Source organism: Crocuta crocuta, unplaced genomic scaffold (assembly GCF_008692635.1).
Source record: "Crocuta crocuta isolate KB4526 unplaced genomic scaffold, BGI_CrCroc_1.0 scaffold45, whole genome shotgun sequence".
NCBI classification, from domain to species: Eukaryota; Metazoa; Chordata; class Mammalia; order Carnivora; family Hyaenidae; genus Crocuta; species Crocuta crocuta.
In genome coordinates this window covers 1,358,106-1,381,858 of record NW_027530544.1, presented here as the reverse complement: position 1 = coordinate 1,381,858, position 23,753 = coordinate 1,358,106, and the positions used below count along the sequence as shown (strand labels likewise).

General features: G+C 36.4%; 1 protein-coding gene across 1 annotated transcript in view; it reads right to left on the bottom strand.

The window, feature by feature from the left end:
• Positions 1–23,753, bottom strand: part of SLC49A4 (solute carrier family 49 member 4) — a 75,295-nt gene that overhangs the window by 3,464 nt on the left and 48,078 nt on the right. Inside the window, exons 6-8 of the mRNA XM_077767612.1 lie at positions 21,830–21,897; positions 18,573–18,700; positions 4,687–4,869 (exon numbers count right to left, since the gene is read on the bottom strand). Of these exons, the coding sequence (XP_077623738.1) occupies positions 4,687–4,869; positions 18,573–18,700; positions 21,830–21,897 (379 nt within the window). The remainder of the gene's footprint in view (positions 1–4,686; positions 4,870–18,572; positions 18,701–21,829; positions 21,898–23,753) is intronic.

Sequence of the window (23,753 nt, the reverse complement as noted above, 5' to 3'; positions counted from 1 at the left end):
GCGCTATGCTGTGTTCTACTTGGTGAAGTGGGCTCTGCACCAAATGGTGATGCTCTTCTGGGACTGATCTAGTTAGGATTTTGTTCATCCTCTTACTGTTTTCTTCTAGAAGCACTCTTCTACTTTTCACCTCATCTTTCCCTTTAATGATGCTATGCTTTTGTTTTCTACCACCTTCGAGTACTTGTCTGGTCCCAGATACCACCCTCCAGAACCAACCTTCTACTTTCTTTGGGGACTTAGTCAGAATTATGATGACTCAACAAAATTGTCTCCATTCTCACTCCTCATGAGTGAGCCAGCTGACATCACAATTTCATGGTGTAATGCCCTGCTCTCTTCACTCCACACTAAGTATCCAACAGATCTGACCATAACATTGTATAATTACTCCCTATGTATAAAATTACTCCTCACTAGTCCACATCTGGTGAACTTGTTCTGGTAACTACCTGAATCTTTTGAGCCACAATGCAGCCTCAGATTCATGAGGTCACCTACTTAAAAAATGAAAGGCCTGAGGTATTTCGTTTATTTACCAAAACCTGCTGCACAGCTTCTAGAACAAAAAGATAGCAAACAATACAAATTTCAGAACAAGCTACAAACTATAAAGTAGAACATGAGAATATATTTCAAAGCATATAAAGAACATAACAGCAGCCTCAAACTAATTTGGTCAAATGTAAAGTTATTAGAATAAAGCTTCACTGTACTGACTGAAATAACTCACTGAGATTCTCAAAGCAAACATAGGAAGTTTTATAATTTTGCTTATATTGGGGAGCAAGTAACAGTTTTTGGCTTTTTTGTTTTTTTCTTTTTTTTTTTTAAGTGACCTTGAAAACCCCAAGACAAACTTCTGACATTGTTCCAGGTACCCAGAATAGGATAAAAAAGAGGGCGTGGGAGACTGTGGCCCAGGGATCCAAAGAAGCCAGTGTCACTGGCATAGAAGCTGGTATGACAACCATCATCAGTGATGGCAATGGTCACGATCTGCAAGCAAATCACCAGTGGAGGCTTTCCTGTTTGGCAAGCCATTCTAATGTGGTCATTCTGGGGCTAGTCTGTACAGACCTAAAAAATTATATCTGACAGAGTCACCCACTAAGTAGCACGTAGTGGGGGAAATAAAACACTAGTCAGGAAGTTTAGTACTTCTTCAAGGAGTGACCTATGAAACCAGAGATCTTCATGATGATTAAAATCCAGGCCTTCCAATCACATAACTGACAGACTTGAATCCTGACATATAACTAACTTCTGGGTGGGTTTTCAAGTTTTAATATGACTGAATAATGGCACTTGAATGCTGGATGTAATGGAAGGGAATTCCATTTATCCTAAGAAATGTTTAGGGTACTAGGCTATAGAACTAAAAGTTGTTTTTAGGAAATAACTTTGCAAAATTTTCAGATTTGTAATGTATGTATCCTCGAACCTGTTTTGAGGCACGCAAACTCCTGCTACAGGACTTTTGAGGCGAGATCAACTAGTTGTACGTGAAAGAGCCTCACCAAGGTCTTCATGGTTCTAGTAACCTTAGCCTTAGAGAGATGTGGGCATCTTTGTATGCATTTATTACACGCACTAAAAATAAACATGTATAAGCATCTTTTTTAATGTTTATTTTGAGAAAGGAAGAGAGAGGGGGCGGGGAGGGGCAGAGAGACAGAGGGAGACAGAGAATCTCAAGCAGTGTGCTGTCAGCACAGAGCCTGACACGGGACCGAAATTCACAAACCATGAGATCACGACCTAAGCCAAAACCAAGAGTTGCACACTTAACCGACTGAGCCACCCAGGCATGTCTTTAAAATAGAAGCCTAGGGGCACCTGAATGACTCAGTCTCTCCCCGGCTCTCTGTCCCCCCACAGGTTCACTCTGTCTTTCTCTCTCAAAATAAGTAAACTAAAAAAAAAAAAAAATAGAATCCTAGATATTTAAATTCCTACCAGCAAGCAGCAAATTATCTAGAAGGAAACAAAACAAATATTTGGTGAATGCCAGGAATGTCCTGGCCTAGGCTCTTTCACATATACCTTCTCATTAACTCTCTAAAATGTCAAAATGTACTGAGTTTTTTTTGTTTTTTTTTTTCCTGAAGATCATCTTGCTGGATTAAAATTAATTATTAAAGTTTCATTTTTTCATAATAATCATGGAGACTAAGCAGAAACCTTTAACATCCACACAGATATGTATACAAACATGTGATCAGAAATCAAGCAAAAAGAGGGAAACTTTTTTTCCCCACCTAGATAAAGCCTTGACTGCCATCAGTGACACAGGAATTAGCAGAAACGTTGCTAAGTGTTTCTTCTGCTATCAATGCCAGAGAAACAAAAATATCTGCTCATACCTGGTCACTAGGAATCTGCAAAATGGGGGGTGAACATGGACTGATGTCAGTTCTAGGACACTTGCACCAGACTCTAGTCTCTGCTGAACAAGGTGAAAGCTGCCGCTGGACTAGCAGAGTGACACAGACTCTACTGGCCAAGTAAGATGGTCGGGAGTATACGGGGCTCTGCGATAGTCAGTGTGGGGGCAGTCTCTACCTTAAACTCATTAACAAATATGTGTTATGTTTTACAGGCCTACATGCAAGAGGTTTCTTGGAGGACAACATTATTGGGCTTCTAGTGTTGTCGTTTTTATATACTGGGAGGATGAAACTATTTCCAGAGGCAGAAAAAAACATGCTTTACCAAGCTGCAGGGACCACTTAGCAGAGCTGTGTCCGTGAGCTGGAAAATTGTTTCTATCACCTGAAGGGGCAACAGAGCCATCTCTCATACTTTACCATGCAAAAAGAGAGGTATTAAGCCTCTTAATTTCAACTGTGACATACTGAAGTGGATTAAAGCTGATGTGTAATAATTGTTTATTCTATTTGGAATTGTTTGTTCTGTTGAGAAAACATATTGGAAGCAAAGACCTTATTCCAACACCTCCTCATGGCATTTTCCCTAATGGAAACACATGTTTTCAAGAGGACTGTCAACAGTGGTCTGGCTTCATTAATCTCTCTCTCCTTCGTATGAGAAACTGACCTCACATCAAGTTTACACAAGTTAAAACCTACTTCACCTCCATTACTGATGGATGGAAATAATCTAGTCTGTTGTTAATTATGTATATTAAGAAATTAACATGCCATTTGGATGCTTTTTGCTGTTAGATGAAAATGCTATGCTAAAAGTTGTCCAAAACCCAGGCCAGATTGTTTCATCAGAAACTTTGAAAGTTTCAAAAATGTATTTTCCAGTCAAGGTGGCTATTATTTCAATTATAAGCCTGTCGGAAAGTTTCCTATAAAATATTAGGCCTCTTGGATTGTCACACTTTAGAGCATGCTTTACATTTGAATCTTACAAATTAGATTCTTTCATGTACAAATTATCCAAATTTACTGGTATTTGATGAGCAATTATGAGAAAAGCAACAAGGGAAAAAAAGATAGTAATAAGAGATTGCTTATGAAGAGGAAATAAAATAGGATATAAGCCTAGTAGAAGTTAATAAAAACTTCACATTCAAGAATCACAAGTATAAATCCTTAACACACAAGAAAGAATACTAGATAATTATGCTCAAATTTTCCAAAACAGTAAGACAGATTTTGGACTGGAGAAGAAAGAATATCGGAGAAAAGCAAACAGCTATGCAAAACGGAGTCACTACAAACCCATGGATCCCAACCTTCGAAGAGCCTGCCTTCAGCAAGCCCTGCAATCTTTTCAGCTGTCCCTGGGCCATCTCTTCCCAACCCTCCAAGGTTATTTTAATGTTCCATTCTCTCCTTAAGCCCATTCTCCACTACTTTCGCACCAGCTCTTGACAGATGAACCGGCTTCTGAGCAGAAGCTGGTGCTATCAAGGAGCTCCCTCAACAGTCTCCCTGGGGGAACATCTCTGTTTCTGTGCCTGTGCGCGCTGCTTCCTCTCCTAACTCCTCTGTCTGAAAACCCAAGTTCAGGACCCTGTCCCTTCCTCTATTGCTTTAAAGGTGTGCCCCCTGGGTTCTCACTTCAACCTTCTCTTCACTCTATACCTGTGCTGACCAATTCACTAGCCACTAGCCACATGCAGCTATTTAAATTTAAGCTTACATTAATTAAAATAAAATGGTAGAAAGTCCAATCCCTTTCTCTCACTAGCTGCGTGTGGCTAGTGGTACTGTACTGGACGCTACAAGGAGCACTGCCAGCCTCCTAAAAAGTCCCACTGGACAGTGCTGTTCCATACGTTCCACCCACTCTTTGGGTCACCTCTCATTTGTCTCTAAGGCTTGACACCACAAATCTACCCCTGACGTTAATTTGTACCTTATGTTAAGACAGTAGATTCTAATATCTTTTAAAAAGCAGTATACCAGTCATTCTCAACAAGAACCCGTGTATTAGAATCACGTGGAGGGTTTTTAAAAATACAAATCTAGGGCCCCGGTCCAGGTTCATTAAACTAGAAACTCTAGGGAGCGAGGGTGCATTACATCAGGCTAGGATGCATTTCAAGAAAAACAAAATGGAGAACTTTTTTTTTTTTTCAGGGACCTGAAAGCTTTGTCAAAGTAATTTGCTTTGGTGAGAATTCTCCATATAAATTCCCTATACACCAGGGCCACAAATCTCTCTTGCAGCACCATTAGGTCATCAATAAAAAGTCAATTTTCTTACCTGTGTGATAAAATGTGAGGAAAAATAAAAGTACTCCCATGAACATATTACTTAAAAAGGTGACGACTCCACAAGTAATTCCTTCTGGAACTGGGTAGACAGTCTCCACAAAAAGCTCAAAAAATATAGGTATACTGCTATTCAAGAACACTCCCAGGAGAATGCAGGAGGCGTATAATGTCACTACAATAAAAACACAAACATTTTAGTTTCAGGGTAGCAGCAGTGAGTCATATCGGATAGATCTGCTGGGTATTCTCTTTCAGAAGTATCAACTCTGGAATTTCATATCTTTTCAATGGTAGTTGATAAAGCTTGACAAAGCATCAGGTATCTGTCAGCCCTTTGCTCAGGTTCTGCGGAGTAGATACGAGAAGGTTTTGTTGCCAGATGACCATCAGTATTTGCTTTATCGTTTTGGTTTGGATTATTTCAAAGCATAGAAATGATTTCACCACTATAATGTATAATTAAACAAGTTCTTCTCCTTCAGTCACACCTCTGGCAGACAGAGGTGTAAGTAAAATACAGCAACTTAATTTGAAATCTAAACTCATCCTATAATTTTAAAGAGAACTTAAAAATCTAAGAATAAATGTAAGAAACATTGTTACTAAAAATTATATATTTAAAAGGACTGGATAGTAACCATCAAGTACTAAATAAAAATATTTAGTATGTAACTCCTGGAAAAATGCTAAAAGTATAACCAGTCTTCAATTTTGGAATGAGTTTTATGTCAACAGTTTTTTAAAAAATACAAAACTTTCTATAGGTTAACTAGAATTCAAATAAAAATTTAGAGAAAAATACTAAAACTATGTAATTTTTTTTGGAAATAGAAAAAAAATTTCACCCAGAAATGTATAATAAATAGTGGTTAGGATCCCAGCTTAGCAATAAAAAGCCCATTAACCCTATTCTGTGGTGAAATCTTTGAATAAAACCATTATTCTTATTCCTAGAAGAATGTCTAGTGAAACACACCCCACTCCAAATAATTATTTCATAGCGAAAAACCTTCATTATTTTAAATATGAAGTTGAAAAAAGAACCAATGGGGGAAAACGATATCTTATAGAAACTTAAAACACATCTTTTTGGACTAATAAGCATATCATACCCATAGATAATAATGAGTAGAATTTATTCTAAGCCTAAGGTTATCAGGAAAATACTTTTTATTTTTAAGAATTCTTTTTTTTAAAAGAATTCTGAAGACCTAATTGGCTTTATTAAATTATTCATAACTGGGCAGCATCCCATCTAGCAAGTAGAGGGGAACTCCTGGGAAAACATTTTATGTTTTCTGGGAAAATATTTTAAATAAAAATATTTGTTAAGGAAAAAAATTCTTTTCTAAAAATATTTATTTATTTATTTATTTTGAGACAGGGAATATGCAAGCAGGGAGGGGCAGAGAGAGAAGGAGAGAGCCCAAGCAGGCTCCATGCTGTCAGCACAGAGCCTGACGTGGGGCTCGATCCCACAACCTACGAGATCGTGACTTGAACTAAAATCAAGAGTCGACACTTAACCAACTGAGCCATCCAGATGCCATGGAAAAAAAATTTCTGTATAGGAACCTCAACTTCCATTTCCTCCTCTAACTACACTAGGCTTTCAGGATTATAAAATACTTAGTTATTCTAATAACACAAATAGCTGATGATTATTATACTGATTTTCTTTGATTGGAGACACATATGAATGGAGAGAACAAAAGAACATACTACTGGCTAAAGCAGTGACCAAATTATTCACAGAATTAAATGGAAGCATTTATCTGATAGTTAATAAATACCACTTAAAATATGAAGTAACTTTCAAGATTCTTAAAAACAAAATCCCTCATGCTTACTATATATTTGCTAGGCACATATCATGGAAACTAATCAACACATTCTCCTTTCCATGTGACTCATTAGTGGCACATTAGGAAATGTCAGGATGGAATGTCACTGGTAGATTTTATAGCACATTCTATCTATAGAACACTCTATAATAATTTAACAGTCAGTCAGTGGTAATCAGAGCAGAGATGGCCATTGACCCAAACACAGATGAGTCTAGGAGTTCAAAATAAGAGAATATTGAAATAAATGACAGGAAGAATCAAACTCTTAAGAACCAGGAAGTGCTACTTCTAAAGATTCACAAACCAGTAATAGAATCAGCTGTTTTTAGGAAACACATCTGGAAATAATCCTTTTGACATTTTCACGTCTGAAATATACCCTTACATGTAGTTTGGAATCAGGCAAATCAAAATAAAAAATTACTCACAATTTGTATATAATAGAACAATTGCATGTTGTAAAAGAAAGAACGCTAATGTAATGATAAGGATATACAAAAAGAGGACTATCAGTATGAAGTCTTGAAAAGAGAGGCTTGGTTTTATTGAGTTTTATCAAGTATGGTACAAAAGAAAAAAAGATACACACACACACACACACACACACACACGCAGGATTTCTCAAGAGAAGTAGAGCCTGGTGAAGCAGGGAACCCTGTCTGAAAACTCTTCAAGATCATGCAACTCCTTTGGTTTAATTTTATGTTCATTAAGAATCTTCTGATTTTGTTTCCTAGGTATCTGAATTCTGGGAAGGGAAGAGGAAATCTTTATCACTGGAAAGATAAAATTTCTACTGTAATTAAACACTGTTGATAGAACTATAAATAGTTCATCTTCTGATGATAATTTAAAAATGCCTATCAAAATAAACAATGTACTTACTCTTTGACCCAGCAATTCCACTTCTAGGTATTTATCCTACAGCTATGCAGGTAGAAGAATATAGAGAACACTCATTATAATATTGTTTGTAGTATGAAATTATTAAAACAAGCTAAATGTCCACCAATAGGAGTTTCGTTGGTTAAAAATTTATCAAACATCCAAAGATGTATTATGCAACTATTAAAAATGGAAGTTACTGTCTATACTGATATTAATGATATCTATGGTATGTAAGTGAAAAAGGTGCAGAAAACTGTTATCTTTTTAAAATGGACACACACACACACACACACACACACACACTGCTGTTTGTAAACTGACAGAATTCTCTGGGAAAATACCCAAGAAACTTCACGGTTGCCACTAAAGAGAAAAACTGGAGGTCACAGGAGGGTAGACATTTTTCATTGTATACCTTTTTCCTATTATTTGAATTTGAATTATTTTTTTTCTTAAATTTTTTTTTTAATGTTTTATTTATTTCTAGGAGAGAGAGAGAGACAGCGTGAGCAGGGGAGGGCCAGAGAGAGAGGGTGTCACAGACTGAAACAGGCTCCAGGCTCCAAGCTGGCAGTCAGCACAGAGCCCGACGCGGGGCTCAAACCCACGAACCGCGAGATCATGACCTAAGTGAAAGTCGGACGCTTAACCAACTAAGCCACCCAGGTGCCCCTGAATTTGAATTATTTACTTTGTACATATCTTAACTATTTAAAAACAATGAAAAGAATTGCATTGTCAACTAATAAAATAGCAGCTGATCCAACTCCCCCACATGCAAGTCTCTTAGCTCACTGATTCAGAAATGGCTATCACTGGGTGGTAAGACCTCTACACCTAATATCTATACCTGGGAGCCACATAACTCTACCCTTTTGCAGAATCCTTGACACAAGTATTCCTACTTCATTTTATAAGAATTCCTATTACACGTAAGATAAATGGGCTGAGATAGATGATATAACTTCAGAGGCCAGTAATCAAAAAGCAAGTTTTCAGGGCGCCTGGATGGCTCAGTTGGTTAAGCGTCCGACTTCAGCTCAGGTCATGATCTCACAGCTCATGGGTTAGAGCCCTGAGTTGGGCTCTGTGCTGACAGCTTGGAGCCTAGAACCTGCTTCAGATTCTGTGTCTCCCTCTCTCTCTGTCCCTCCCCTGTTCATGCTCTCTCTCCCTCTCAAAAATAAAATAAACATTAAAAAATTTAAAGAAAAAGCAAATATTTTCATTTAATTCTCACTCTTGGGGTTTGCTTCTTCTATTATATAAAAATGATGACAAAGAGGTTGTTTTATACTGGATGGACATGCTGAAATGACTTGTTACTGCATAAGGAATCAAAATAGTTTACATAGGAAAGGGGTAAATTAACATCATCATAATCAGAGTGGAGAAAAGTAGCTATGTCAGGACTGATTTCATATACTCCCCAGTGCTCTGGGACATGCACAAAGTAGAAGCTGATTTGAATTTGACTTCCATTTGAGTTTTCAGTTTAGAGTCTGATACAGTATCTTTATACACTGGTTTGGCAGATCCAATGGGTGAATGTCACCTATGAAAAGTCAGGCAGACAAGATAATTTCCTGCTCATCAGAGAGGGCTCAAACTACATAACTGTTAAATATTTCTATGACTTTCTATAGTGCTGATACTAAAACCTTTCAATTAAAGAGTCAAGGTAATTTGGCAGAACAAACACAATGCTGATGCAGAGTTTTTTCAGAGAAGTTAATAAAATTTCACAAGCCCACAATTCAAACTGCAAAAAACAAAGCCCTGTGCAGCACAGAATACAGTTACAATGGATGTATTTCAAGAACATGAATTGGATCATAATCCTGAAACTACTACCTCCCCACTCCTGCTCCCAATGGCAAACCAAATTAGTTAATAACCTTAGGGACATAAAACTACATAAAATACATTTTTAGTAACCCAAACACGCAAACCTTAGGTGTTATAAAACAAATCACAAAATTTCAGATAAGAACTATTTAAACATTTAATACGATTCTCCAGATGTCAACAATAAATAAAACAATTTTCAATCTTGGATTTAAATAATTTTAAAACATTTTAAAAACTGCTTTCAAACATATTATATTTCATCACCTTATCAACTGTTTGAAACAGGTAGAGAGTATTTTACAGATGAAGTGACCAAAGTTCTGGGTGTCAAATGACTGATTTAGAAACAATGGAAATTAGCTTTGCTAAAAACAATATAATTAAGGTGTGCAGAATCTAGCATGAAGTCACTGTGTCAGACTGGAAAAAACAAACAAACAAAAAACCAATCAAGACTTGGTATTCTTTTATTCAACTATATTAATGCAAAACACATGTTTCCCCAATCTGTGCTCAGCGCTAAAAGCTGGAAGTGATTGCACATAAGACAGGTGACAAAATAAAAAATCCAAAAAGTTACAAAGAAGAAATGAACCTTAATCATAATAAATGTAAAATGGGTTCAAAAATTATTGTTTAGGTATATAATAGGGAAAACATAAACTTTATTTCAAAACCATTTATCAGGCACCATTTTTTATAAGCTGCTACTCTGGAACAGTAAATAGGACACACACTGTCCTCAAATGACTCCTAATCTAAAGGAAAATGATCAACACCTACTGGCTTGATAGCCATTTATATGCACAGTGTTAAGAAAATAATTATACTTCATTCTTTTTTCCAAAAAAAAAAAAAAAAAGCTACGTCTAACCATGAGAAGCAATGGCCCCCACTATCAGGTGCTGAGTAGAGTAGGAAAAGTGTGCTAGGATCTATTAGTGGTAGGTTTTAAGGAAAACCCTGACAAGTAGGACAGGTTTAGAAGAGACTGTGCCGGTCAGTGCTGGGAATCCATGTCTAATGAGGGCAACTTATGAGAACTGGTGGATGTTTAGATTAAGGCTAAGGCCAGACAGGACAGGTTAACATTTTGAGGGTGTCAGTGGAAGAGGGAGGGAGCTAACCTGTCCTGTGGGCTGTGTTGGTCCAAATCAGTTCTCTCCCTAGGAGGAAGAACTTCCCAGGACCCAGAGCTGATAAACAATGGGTCAGGGAATGGCTTTCTCATCCAGGTGGTATTCTGGTTGCAATGAGACAGGCACATCTCTGGACTGAAATGGAAGAAACTCTCTTATTGAATAATAAGTTATAGCAGATGATAACTGAGGTTCATTTAAGTAGGTCAATAACAGATAAATTTAGGTAGAGAGCTTAACTAAGATATTAAAAAAAATTTTATAGGTGCTTCTCAGTAGATATGCATAATAGAGAATTTATTTACAGTTTTGTTAAGAAGTATTATAAATGAGAAATAAGAAAGATTATAAAATAACACAAAAAATTTTTATGGTGAAAAGTTTTAAGAATTAGAATCAAGAAATTTCCCTAAAGAGTTGGTTTATAATATTAATATACTTTATTGGATATATTTTATTATTATGCATGCTGACTGAATTGTGTTTTATGATAAAGTTAGGAAAGTTACCTGGGAATTATTAGATTAGACTTTTATTAAAAACATTTCCACAATCTAAATTAACCTTGATATTGCATTTGAAAATACTCCTTCAGGAAATAAAGACATATGTGTAGAGAGAAACAGTATACACAATATGTTGTTAACTATAGTTTTTTCATAGGTTTTAGGTGTGCTGAATATACAGGATACATACATATGTATGTACACACACACTGATATAACATTTCTAAATACTTGAGCTGTGCCTCTCTGTTCAGCCTCAGATTTTCTTCCTAAAAATGACTGCTACAGCCTTCATGATTTGTCACTGATTAAAATATGCAGGACCTGAAACCATGGTTTCAAAAGATGTAGGGTAGATTTCGCTGCAATATTCGTTAATGGCAATGATTTTCTTTATGTTATATTTTGTGTCCCTTGTTTAACCTCTTTGTTGGCATAGGTCAGTCCTATCAAGGCTGAAAGTTATGTTTAGAGTCCCTCATGGCTGGAAGGCAAAGTATTTCTCTCATGGAAATGAAGCACAACTAATAAGCCTTTGAAATAGTGGGCCCAGAGTAGAGACTGGTTATACTATCAGATATCATAGGTACAGGTTGATCAGTAACTTTAAGTTCCCAAAGAACTACTTATGGTTTTACAGAAGGCAACAGACAGTTGCATCATGGAACACTGATCAACTGGTTAAGTCATCTATCTTCCAGAAACAGTCTGTTTACAGACTAATTTCTCTTCTCGAAAATCTCCATGGATAAACATTATATGATCTTGCTCAATAGGCCCTATCAGCATTTCATGACTCTTACATTTACAGTTTTTCACAAATCCATTCTCTTCTTTTTAATCTACCTTCCATTTTTTCCTTCTTGATCAGACAGTCATAAATATGAGTAATAGTCACTTCTAGTTCATAAAGTTGGAAAGAATAAAGTCACTTACCTTTCTTTCCTTAAAATCCCTAATTTCCCTAAAAGTGCTCATATTTTTAATCATGTTCATCATCACTTTCTGAATTTTCTCATTTCCCTTCCATTTTGGGGTAAATGTATGTTTTTATTTCTTTGCATGCTGTTAAAATGGGACATAATTATCTTAATAAAGGCAAGATACATGAAAATATATTAAGAGGCTCATTCTCTAGCCTATACGTGTCACATGCCTTTCAATACAACCAAGTATATTTTTTTTCTTCAAATACCACTTGATATCAGCTTGTAGTCACCTATTATTCCCAAGGGACTCGTGTCTAGCTTATCTTTCCCCCTTACTCTGCACTCACTATCTATTTCTGACTTCTGAGGCCTTCCAGTAACTTGAATTAGATAAAGAACATCCCAAGCCCACTTCTGCTAAAACTCAAATTATATTGTTTCAGCAAACTCAACCCCAAAGTGCTAGCATTTTTCAAAATGCTGTTTTCAAAGCATTTATCTGTTCAGTGAAAAATGACTGTGTGAGTTGTGGCAAACAGGGCTAGGTATCTACTTTTCAGATAAGGTGAAATGCAATTTCATAACTTTGTATACAGAATAAGCTTCAAGATTTTGAAACTCACTTTATCTAGTCATGAGTTTATTTATTTGCCTTACTGAAGATACTTCAATGAATAAACATATAATACAATTACAAACACTGAGTCTCCTTAAGGAAATAAAAGCATACTGCTGATAGCCTCTAAGGGGATATATACAAGCAAGGACACGTATTGAAATAGTGCACTTTTATGGGGCACCTGGGTGGCTCAGTCAGTTAAGCCACCAACTCTTGATTTTGGTTCAGATCACGATCCCAGGGTCCTGAGATTGAGTCCCACGCCAGGCTCTGCGCTGATAGTGTGGAGCCTGCTTGGGATTCTCTCTCTCCTTTTCTTATCTGCCCCTTGTTCTCCTTGTGTTCTCTCTCTCTCTCTCAAAATAAATAAATGAACATTTAAGAAAAAAACAACAGTGTACCTTTAGACAGAATGGAATGATCCACTTTTTCTTCTATAGAGATGGCAACAATATCAAGATCAGCAGGCCACAAAATATTGCAACAGAAGGTTTTTAGCAGTAGCAGTGCTTTGAAACATGGCTTGAACAAAATTAACTAGCTTTTAATTTGTTAAGTCAATAATTTAATTAATGCATTTATTTTCACACTTTTCATGTAGATTCCTCTGTTATTTAAAAGTAACAAGAGGAATACTAAATTTACCAGAAATGGGAAAAAGACTAGATATTTTCCTCATGAAAAAAGAATGACTCTGGTAAAAAAGAAATATGAATTTGCCATTACTGGCTTTAAACATCAGTCTAAAGGTCTAGATTTGTCTATAATTAGATTTTGTAGTGAGTTCCCTTTCATGAAACCTCTTTTACTTAAAAGAAATTAGGTCAGATTTTTACAAAGGCAGTGAGAGTATCTGTGACAGATTTATTCAAATTCTCCTTTGTTCCATTAAAATGTGCCCTTTTGCCTTTCTACAGCTAGTGCTGAATAACAAAGAGTGGCCACAGTTGCTATTACTTGCAATAAGTCATATCTACTGAGATTCAAAACACAGATTGGGAGCCTGGGTGGCTCAGTAGGTTAAGTGTCCAACTCTTGATTTTGGCTCACGTCATGATCCTGTGAGATGGAGACCTGCTCCAAAGTGACAGTATGGATTCTCTCTCTCCCTTTCTCTCTGCCCCTCCCTCGCACTCTCTCTCTCAAAATAAATAAATTAATTAAAAAAAAAAACCCAAAATGGAGGTAATATGCACTTCATTCATTCACTCACTCATTCATTGGTCAGGGCCTAAGCTAGATAGTTGGTTGAGAGTTGGGGGGTCAGAATTTATAAGGCACGTGTCTATGCTCCAGATTTGCTGATTGGTAGGGGAGATAAGACACATGCTCAAGTAACTATTAAATGGTATCAGGAAAGAGAAAAAAAAATCCCGCTATGATCACTCAGAAAAGGAATGTGAAAAATCTAGTTTTTGGGTCTTTTTAACCTAAAGATGCAACTTTCAGAGGCTTTCTTTCTTTTAGAAGTTTCTAAGTGACATTCAAAAGCTGACTTGCAATTGAAAATAGCAGTAGAATTTATAAATTCCGTGGTTAAGATGGCCACACAAACTCAACCTTTCCAATTCTGGCTTTGATTTAATTTAGAATTCTGCTTTCCTTTCTGTCCAACACAATTGTTTTCAAGGACAGATTTGAAAAACATATCAATTTTCCCTGAAGATTTAAAAAGATGTATATTTTCAAATACATACTTTTTTTCTGATTATAAAAGTAAAACATGCTCATTACAAATCTAGACAAAAAAGAAGGTAAAAAAGGAAACTCATTCTTACTGCTACTACCCAGAGATAAAACTATTGATTCATCAAGTTAAATAGAAAACACATAAAATTTAATGAATATAATATCTTATAATGAATATTCAACACGTAATTCAATGGAAAAATGTGTTCATTATGTACTCACAACTTTGTTCTTATAAAATCTAACAGATGCATACAAAAATCTGAGTGTAATGTTGTAAGAGGAGTTGTAAACTAAAACTATTCTACCAGAATGTTGTGCAACTGCTAAATTATGAAATTATACAATAAAATAAAATAAAATAAAAAATTCTGGCCTAGAATACTTGCCACAATTGCTCAAAACTCTAATGTAGGAATGTTAGTATACAAATAGTGCACAGTATCCAAAACTTATTACTCTGGACAACTGGGCTTTGTAGGCAAAGCAATAAGAATCAGAGAAGGATACGTGGCAGGATGGTACAGAATAGAAATTTCCAAACCTTCCTTTGCAGCACCGTTAGTGCCTTAATAACTTTTTCATGGTACCCCAAGGCCAAAAGAAATAGCTAACAATTCTGTTAATTAAACAATTAGGTCCAAACAATTTAATAAATAAATAAATAAATACATACACACACACACACACACACACACACACACACACACACATATATATCTCCTAACAGTTTGGTGGCTATTTAAAAAATAATAACTAGAACGATGCTCAGCATCCCTCCTCATCAGGGAAATACAAATCAAAACCACACTGAGATACCACCTCACGCCAGTCAGAGTGGCTAAAATGAGCAAATCAGAGAACTCTAGATGCTGGCGAGGATGTGGAGAAACGGGCACCCTCCTACACTGTTGGTGGGAATGTAAACTGGTACAGCCCCTCTGGAAAACAGTGTGGAGGTTCCTCAGGAAACTAACAATAGAACTCCCCTATGACCCAGCAATAGCACTGCTAGGAATTTACCCAAGGGATACAGAAATGCTGATGCATAGGAGCACATGTACCCCAATGTTCATAGCAGCACTCTCCACAATAGCTAAAACATGGAAAGAGCCTAAGTGTCCATCAACAGATAAATGGATCAAGAAGATGTGGTTTATCTATACCATGGAATACTACATGGCAATGAGAAACAATGAAATCTGGCCATGTGTAGCAACATGGATGGACCTTGAGGGTGTTATGCTGAGCGAAATAAGTCAGGCAGAGAAGGACAAATATCATATGTTTGCACGTATAGGAGGATTAGGAGGAACTTGACGGAGGAACAAGGGGGAGAAGAAGGGCGGAAATGGTGGGGGAAAGGGAGAGAGGCAAACCATGAGAGACTCTTGAATGCTGACAAAAACTGAGGACTGATGGATGTGGGGGGGAGGGGGGATGGGCATGGAGGAGGGCACTTGTGGGGATGAGCACTGGGTGTTACGTGGAAACTAATTTGACAATAAACTATTTGTAAAAAAAAAAAAAATAATAATACCTAGATATTGAAAAAATGTATTTTTATTTCATTCTCAAATAACCACAATTGCTTACTGATGAGATGCGTGCACCTGATGGGCACTGCATGACTTCTCAAATCTTGGGATCAACTCTTACGATCAGATTGACACCCTCATTTCCTGGTCCTGGTTTTTGTGCAGCACTTGCTTTTTATCGCAGCAGTTGCAGGAAACCTAACTGCAGCGATGTGATGTCATCCAAAAGAATGCAGTAGGATCTAATGATGAAATCGGGAGCTGTCTTGAACTAGAGGCTCACAAAGTGTCTGATGGATGTGGGCTATCTCTGTGTTTCCCTCAGAAATTTAAAATAACCCCTGCTGCCCTTGTGAGTTTGGTGTGGCGCTCCAGGGAAGCTGGCCTGGTGTAGCCTGGTAGTTGTGGATATAGGGCCACTATGAAAGTATCACTGTGAAAGTGGTAGGAAGTCTAAAATAACGCTGCCTTTGGGGTGCCAGGGTGGCTCAGTCCATTAAGCATCTGACTCTATCTCCGCTCAGGTCTTGATTTCAGGGTCGTGAGTTCAAAGGCTGTCTTTGAAAAATTTGATACTTCTGATTAATATAAATTGCTGGAATTTTTACAACAGAGCACATAAATACAAATTGGGATACTATGACAGATTGCTTTATAGACCAAGAGGGCTTTGTTACTGTTTCTTCCTTTTCTTCCTTCCTTCCTTCCTTCTTTTTTTCTTTCTCTCTCTTTCTTTCTTTTTCTTTCTCTCTCTTTCTTTCTTTCTCTCTCTTTCTTTCTTTCTTTCTCTCTTTCTTTCTTTCTTTCTCTCTTTCTCTTTCTTTCTTTCTCTCTCTCTTTCTTTCTTTCTCTCTCTCTCTTTTTCTTTCTTTCTTTCTTTCTTTCTCTCCCTTTTTCTTTCTTTCTTTCTCTCTCTCTCTTTTTCTTTCTTTCTCTCTCTCTCTTTCTTTCTCTCTCTCTCTTTCTTTCTTTCTCTCTTTCTTTCTTTCTTTAATTTTTTTTGAAGTTTATTTATTTATTTTGAGAGACAGAGAGAGTGAGCGGGGGAAGGCAGAGAGAGAGAGAGAGAGAGAGAGAGAGAGAGAGAGAGAGAGAGAGAGAGAGAGAGAGAGAGAGAGAGAGAGAGAGAGAGAGAGAGAGAGAGAGAGAGAGAGAGAGAGAGAGAGAGAGAGAGAGAGAGAGAGAGAGAGAGACCCAAGCAGGCTTTGTGCTGTTAGTGTAGAGCCCAATGTGGGGCCCGACTGAACTCATGAACCACGAGATCATAACCTGAGCTGAAACCAAGAGTTAGATGCTTAACCAACAGCCACGAAGGCACCTCCTTCCTTTTTTTTAAAATTTTTTATTTTTATAAAAGATTGTTTAAGATGCAGATATTTTATCCTATTTGCAAGTAGTAGCCACCTACTGGATTATCTGTTTAACTATGGGATTATTTGTTATAAAGGTAGAATACAGGATTCTTTGTTATAAAGGTAGGCTGTAGGACTGTAGGATTATTTGTTGTAACAAGCACTTGTATGCATAAGAGTAAACAAGAGTCTGAAGTGGCTCTATTGGGGCCTACTGTTCAATGACATGTGTGTTTCATGGGGCCTCCATTAGAGAAAAGTCCCTTTTGTCTGCATACTATAAGGCTGCAGATGGAATTAAGGTTGCTAATCAGTTGACCTTAAAATTGACAGTTTATCCTGGATTATCTGGGTGGGTTCAGGGTCATCACATGGATCCTTAAAAGTGGAGAGCAGAGCACGAGATTAGACCTCAGAGGAAGATGTGACTTGGAAGAAAGATGCAGGTAATGACGTGTGAGAAGGACTTGATCTGTGGCTGGCTTTAAAGATGGAGGAAGAGATCCAGGAATGTGGGTAGCCTCTGGAAGTCAGAAAAGGCAAGGAAATAGATTTTTCCTTTTCCTAGAGTTTGCCCACACTTTGACTTTAGCCTAGTGAGACCCAGGTTGGACTTCTAACTTACAGAAATGTAAGACAATAAACTGGTGTTGTCTTAGGCTACTATATTTGTGGTAACTTATTACAGTAGCCATGGTAAACTAATATAGACCCCCAAATGACAGTATAATGACAACGCAATAGCAAGATACCTGGGTGGTTCAGTTGGTTGAGCATTTGACTCTCTATTTCAGCTCAGGTCATAATTGCAGGGTCATGAGATCAAGCCCCAAGTCGGGTTCTGCACTGAGTGTGGAGCCTGCTTGAGATTCTCTCCCTCTCTCTCCCTCTCTCTCTTTCTACCCACCCCCCCGCAACAGTCTCTCTAAAATAAAACAAAAAAACAATGCAATAGCAATTATAAATATTTCAGCTCAATTAGATGAGTTGAGTAAGCTGTCTATAATATGCTTCCTAAAGATATTTTCAAGTAAGCTTTATTTTGTACTGATGGTCTAAGAAGAATGAATAACTTATAGGTGTTGAAAGAATTTTACTAGTGTATACTTCAAACATCATAGCTTTTTGCGTTTGTTCATTTTCCTTACTGCTTAACGATGTAATGGCTATAAAGAAGATAAAAATCTCTGTATTATGCTCTGATATGAATTTTAAAAGAATATAGGCTTTTCCATACTCTATGAATTTAGGCTAAGGATTATAGTTCTTTCCATGTGAAAATACCAATGAAAGTATTTTTAGTTATTCTTGAACTCTTTTTAAATGGGAAGATAGTCTGATGCCTGGACGTGAGAAACTTTTTTGTATATTTATTAGTTTCAGAATTTTGATAGTTTTATAATAATAACTATTATATTTCCATTATATTTCTAACAAGAAAAATTCCTACTGTTTGGGTTTATACATTTTTGTGAACTAAAAATATCTATTCAAAGTTCAAAATACTCTGTGTTCACCTGTGGTTAAAGGCAGGTGTGTGATGCTGTTCAAACAGGTCAGGGTGAACCACGTGGATGATAGTGTAGCCCCAGAAAACAGGAGGAGAAGAATTAGTTTCAGCATACCCCTGATAAAATCTGCAAACCTGAAAAGAAACAATATTCTATTATAATTCTACTTGGATTTTTAAAATACTATTTAAATCAACAACACACTTTCATTAAACAATAATTTCTTGAAGAAATTTCCAGGTTTTTTTAAAGCAAGTAAAAAAACCTTTTTAACTAGTACATTTTGGATTCATTGTGGCAAATGATTTTTTTTCTCTTATAAAACATACAAAATGTGATCTCTGTTCAAGATCTATAACTTACAGGATGGATTCTGTGTTTTTTAAATTCTACTTTTACTTTCTTTACGTATTTCCATAATTTCCAAACATCCTATAATGAGCATATATCATTCTAGTTTTAGAAAATAGGCTAAATTGCTGATATCAACTGGCAAACATGGCTCTCCCAAAATTGAAACTCAGAGAATACAAATGCTTACCCCCAGAGATGCTGGGGTCCTATATAATCTGGTCTTTGCCTCCACTCTCCCTCTGCCTTACTATTGTCCAGTTGGACAGCCCTGTTTCTGGTTCTCATACAAGCTAGAGTTGTTTCCCATAGCAATATGTACCTCTGGAATTTGTCCTGTTTGCCGGGAAAGCTGGTACCCTCATTCTTCATGTGACTTGCTCCAGCTTATTCTGCTCATAAGCAGTTCAATAAAACTCTCCCTGCTCACAAAAGAAGCCCTCACCATCCCATCTGCACACACTATTTTCTTCACAGCATTTATCTCTATTGGCATTTTCTCTTGTTTTTGCATTTATTTTTTGTCTTCCTATTAGCAAGTTCCAGGAGAGCAAGAATGTAGCTCTGGTATAATGACTACTGTCCTACAAAGGTTGTGACTAATGTTTCATAGCATTTTAAGCTCTCAAAATTTCTGTTTTCTGAATTAAAGTGAAATTAAAAGGCAAATGGTAGAGATGCTTATTGTCTAGTTATGATCCACAACTTTTCCATTTCCCAATTCGCTTTTCCTCATCTGCTAATTTGTACGGGCATGATCTGCTGGCTGTGCCTACATTCAATGTACTCTGGCCTTCAGAATTGTTCCTGCTGTAGAAAAACTGATCCCATCCCAAATATAGCATTTACTGTGTTTTTTCTACTTAAGTTTTAAAACTGATTTTAATTTCTATTGTAATTACATTACTGTCCTTCTTAATATTTTCAATACTATCTTTTGTGCTTATTTGACATGATAAGGTTAATCATGTTTGTAAGTGTTATCTGGACTAAAATAGCTTCCTGTGACAGCTGATGCCATCTTTTGGTGGAAAAAATGGATGCATCTTTGCCCAGTGACTTAGGTTTGTTCTCAACTATTAAAGTTCACTAGCAGAAAATTCTTATGCACTCTAAAAAACATTCCACAGCTTGATAGAAATTTCCCTCAAGAAACTCCAAAAACAGTTTTCATGACCACCAAGTACTTTTTTTATAAATTTGTGTTTTGGTATGCTGCAAAGACGTACTTGTTTGATAGGCAGATGGCAAGGTATGAGAGAACAAAATAGTTTTATGGTACAATCAGAACTGAATAAAGGTGAACAGTGAGAAAGCTGACAGGGCCAGTTCACACAACAATAAACTGACCACTGTGATTTGCTATTTTTGTAGACCTAGTCCTTTCAAATGAGCTAATACCATCAAAGTATTACACTTGCTGGCGGCCTTTAGCAACATAATTACAAAAAAAAAAAAAAAATCACCCAAACACTAATGTCTATAAGGAGATTCTGTTCTAGGGATCCCTAAAATAGTGTTATGAACATAATTTTAAAATGGATTCTAGGCCTAGAAGATAACTACAATGGACTTCAGATCCTAGAGTAAGGGATCTGAACTTGCATTTTTTAGAACTTGCATTCCAACAAATTAAAAACAGAAATGTCCTCACTCTCATTTTTTCCTCTAGCTCTATTTCTATATAGATAAAATTAAGGGTTTACAGAAAGAAAATAAAGCAAAAGGTACATGAGATGTCATTTCTGATATAATAGTTCCCTCTTTGACCCATCTAGTGCTCAGAATAGGATTTGGTAAATAATGACTCACTATAACTGGTTTGGATATTTAATTAGAAAAATTAGATATGATTCTGTCAAAATTTGAGAGGTCAATGTATTTCAGTATTTGTGTAGTGATCTCCTACAAATGCCATCTTCCTATTCCTCTTCTTTTGCTTTTAGATTTTATTCTTATATTTCCCTAACTTATAAAAATCTCAGAGTGATTTAGAAATCAATGTCAGTTTATTCTTTCATTAAAACACTATGCAAACTGTAAGGTCTAGATATATTATCCTGTGTCAATTATGTTTAAGTATTTAGAAATTGAGGTGATTTACATATCTTATTTGATCTTCCCAAATATGTAATTAGATTCTTCTCCTTCTGGTAAAGTTGATTGCCTAATTTTGTTTTTGATTAAACAGAGTAAATGATTTGGGAAGTGAATGACTATTATCTCTTTGGAAACACCAAGAGTAGTTTTATAAGCAGTCACCTGGATGAGTGATATTTCTGTTCTTTTTTTTCTTTTTTTCTTTTTTTTTTTTGAAAAAATAAGACATTTTCTTTCTTCTGACTCCTTCTAAAAAAAAGTGTTGTCATAATGAATTAGGATTAAATCCCTTTAGGATTAAACAGAGTTTGGTGAAACTGGGAGTCTTTATATGGACACTTTTCATCAAAATGGGATAAACATAGGGATGTACCTGCCAAAAAAGACCAAAAATAAGTATCTGCTAATCAGATACTCCCTTTTCCTGTAAAGTTCTGAAGATGCTCTTACAAATGATTCTTTTTCAATTCTTTTCTATTCTTGATAAATAATCAATTTGCCTTTATTACTGTATCACCTTTCTTTGGGTTCCATTTGTAGATGCTATTCTCCAATAATATGGAGACAGGCAGCTTATTTACACTGGAAACACATCTCTATCCTCTGAAAACAGTTGAGGACAGACTATTCCTGAGAATGTTTCTTTGTAGCAGCTAATTCTTCTTGCATGTTAATTTTCTGGTAGCCTGAACAAGTGCCCTTTTCTGACTTTCGCCTGTTTTATTTTTCCCTGAATTTTAACATTTATCAAAAAGAGCCATTTTTTGTTTCTGGTTTGGTCCACTCACATGTTTAACATAAAATATTCTCACCTTGCCATAGCTATTCCAACAACACAGCCTCCAACTATGGACCAAAATCCAATCCAACCAGCATCTACCTGTGAAGAAAGTGGCAGACACATTTAATAAAAGACTATCATTTTACAATTTAGAAGGTAAGAAAAAAGATCCTCTCTCATCAATATATAAATATACTTTTATTGTATACATATTACATATACATGTATAATTCAGTATATAATCAACAGCTAAAGGTGACAAATGTAGAAAATACTATTTAAGAAAATGAATAAAATGAAAGGATTTATGTGTGATTAATTAATACAATTTTATCTAATATATCCTTGTTTAACTTTTTACTGGAATATTTAAACCCACAAAATAGTCAGTGTCACAAATGTTTTCAAGTATGTACTGCATTGCTAGCATTGTAGTAGAATGCCTAAGAAAATAGGAAAAGGACAGAAGCTGGTCAGTGACCTCAAGAAGTTTAAATATAACCAATATACAGGAAACTACTAGGAAATAATTAAGTGCTAAAACATCTGGCAACAATTAAAGATGTATCAAGAGGTCACAGAAGAGAGACAGTGAGAGCAAAAGTTATGTGGAGTAGAGCACGTAGGGAGACTGCTGAAAGAGAATTTGAGCTGGGTTTCAAATACAGAGCTCACTCCACTCTTGGGAAAACATTTCCAACCCTGCCATTTACTAGCTTTGTGACCTTGGACAGATTATGTCTTTTTATCTGTAAATTGAACTAAAAGAGATAATCAGTGCATAGGACTTAGATCGGTGGTCAGCAAACAGGCAGTGCTCAATAAAGGCTATCTGTTATTACTACCTGATGATGCTTCTCCGTCTATCTAACGCCTTAACTCTTTCTTCACCTCATGGCCAAACTTTCTCAGAGCAATCTACAAATGCTGCCAAGATTTACCCATCATTCATGTATCTTTAACTCCTGCTATTAGTTGGCTTTTGTCCAAATTCATACTGTAGGTCTTGGTTTCTCCATTATTAAAATGAGGATAACAAGAGAGTGTTGTTTTTTTTTTTTTTTTTTGGTGATTTAAATAAACTGTGTAAAATGTTCAATACACGTTAGAGGTAACCATTGGAATTCCATGTGTCCCTAACAGTATCAGCGCCTTTTGTCTCCTCTTTCCCTCTCCACGGCCACCACACTTACTTACTATCTTCGTTCTTACTTCTGGATTCCTGTAATCGCTTCTTAAATGATCTCCACAATCTATTCTGCCCACTATTGTCAGAATAATTATCCCATCTATTCCACTTTCCTGCTCAGAAATAGTTACGAGCTTTGACTGTGGTTACAGGGTCAAGTCCAAACTTGACCTGGCACCGAGGGCTGCCCAAACTAACTTCTACCTTTTATTATTTCCCCAGCTGTATTTTTCATTATACCTGTTCACCAAAATATGTGATCTTCTATCTGGGCACTTCGCTGGATTATATGTCCCAGGTCCCATTCAATCATACATGATTAAGTTCCCAACGGAAGTGGACAGAATTAAGGTGTACCACCTGTAGGCTCTAATCTGGAGGACAGCTGGATGCCTCCTCCATGCTTTCTTTCCCTTTTTGACAGCTGGATTCTGAACGTAGTCACCCACCTAACCGATGCATACAACAACAAGGTCTTTGAAGACAAGACTGCAGCAAAGTGGAAGGAAGCAACCTAAGTCTCTAAATCAGTGTGAGGAAAAGAGTTCTCTAAACTGTGCGCAACTGTCCTAGGTTATTATGCAAACTGTCCTAGATTGCTATGTAAATGAGAAATAAATTTCTTAAGCCTCAGAATTTTGGGATTCTACTTCTCATAGCAGCTTAGCCGAGTAATACAATTACTTAACATTGTTTGGTGCCAGAGCAAAGATAAGCACTCTGGAGAAAGAGAACAGCCTGAAGCTTAATTTATCTCTACATTTTT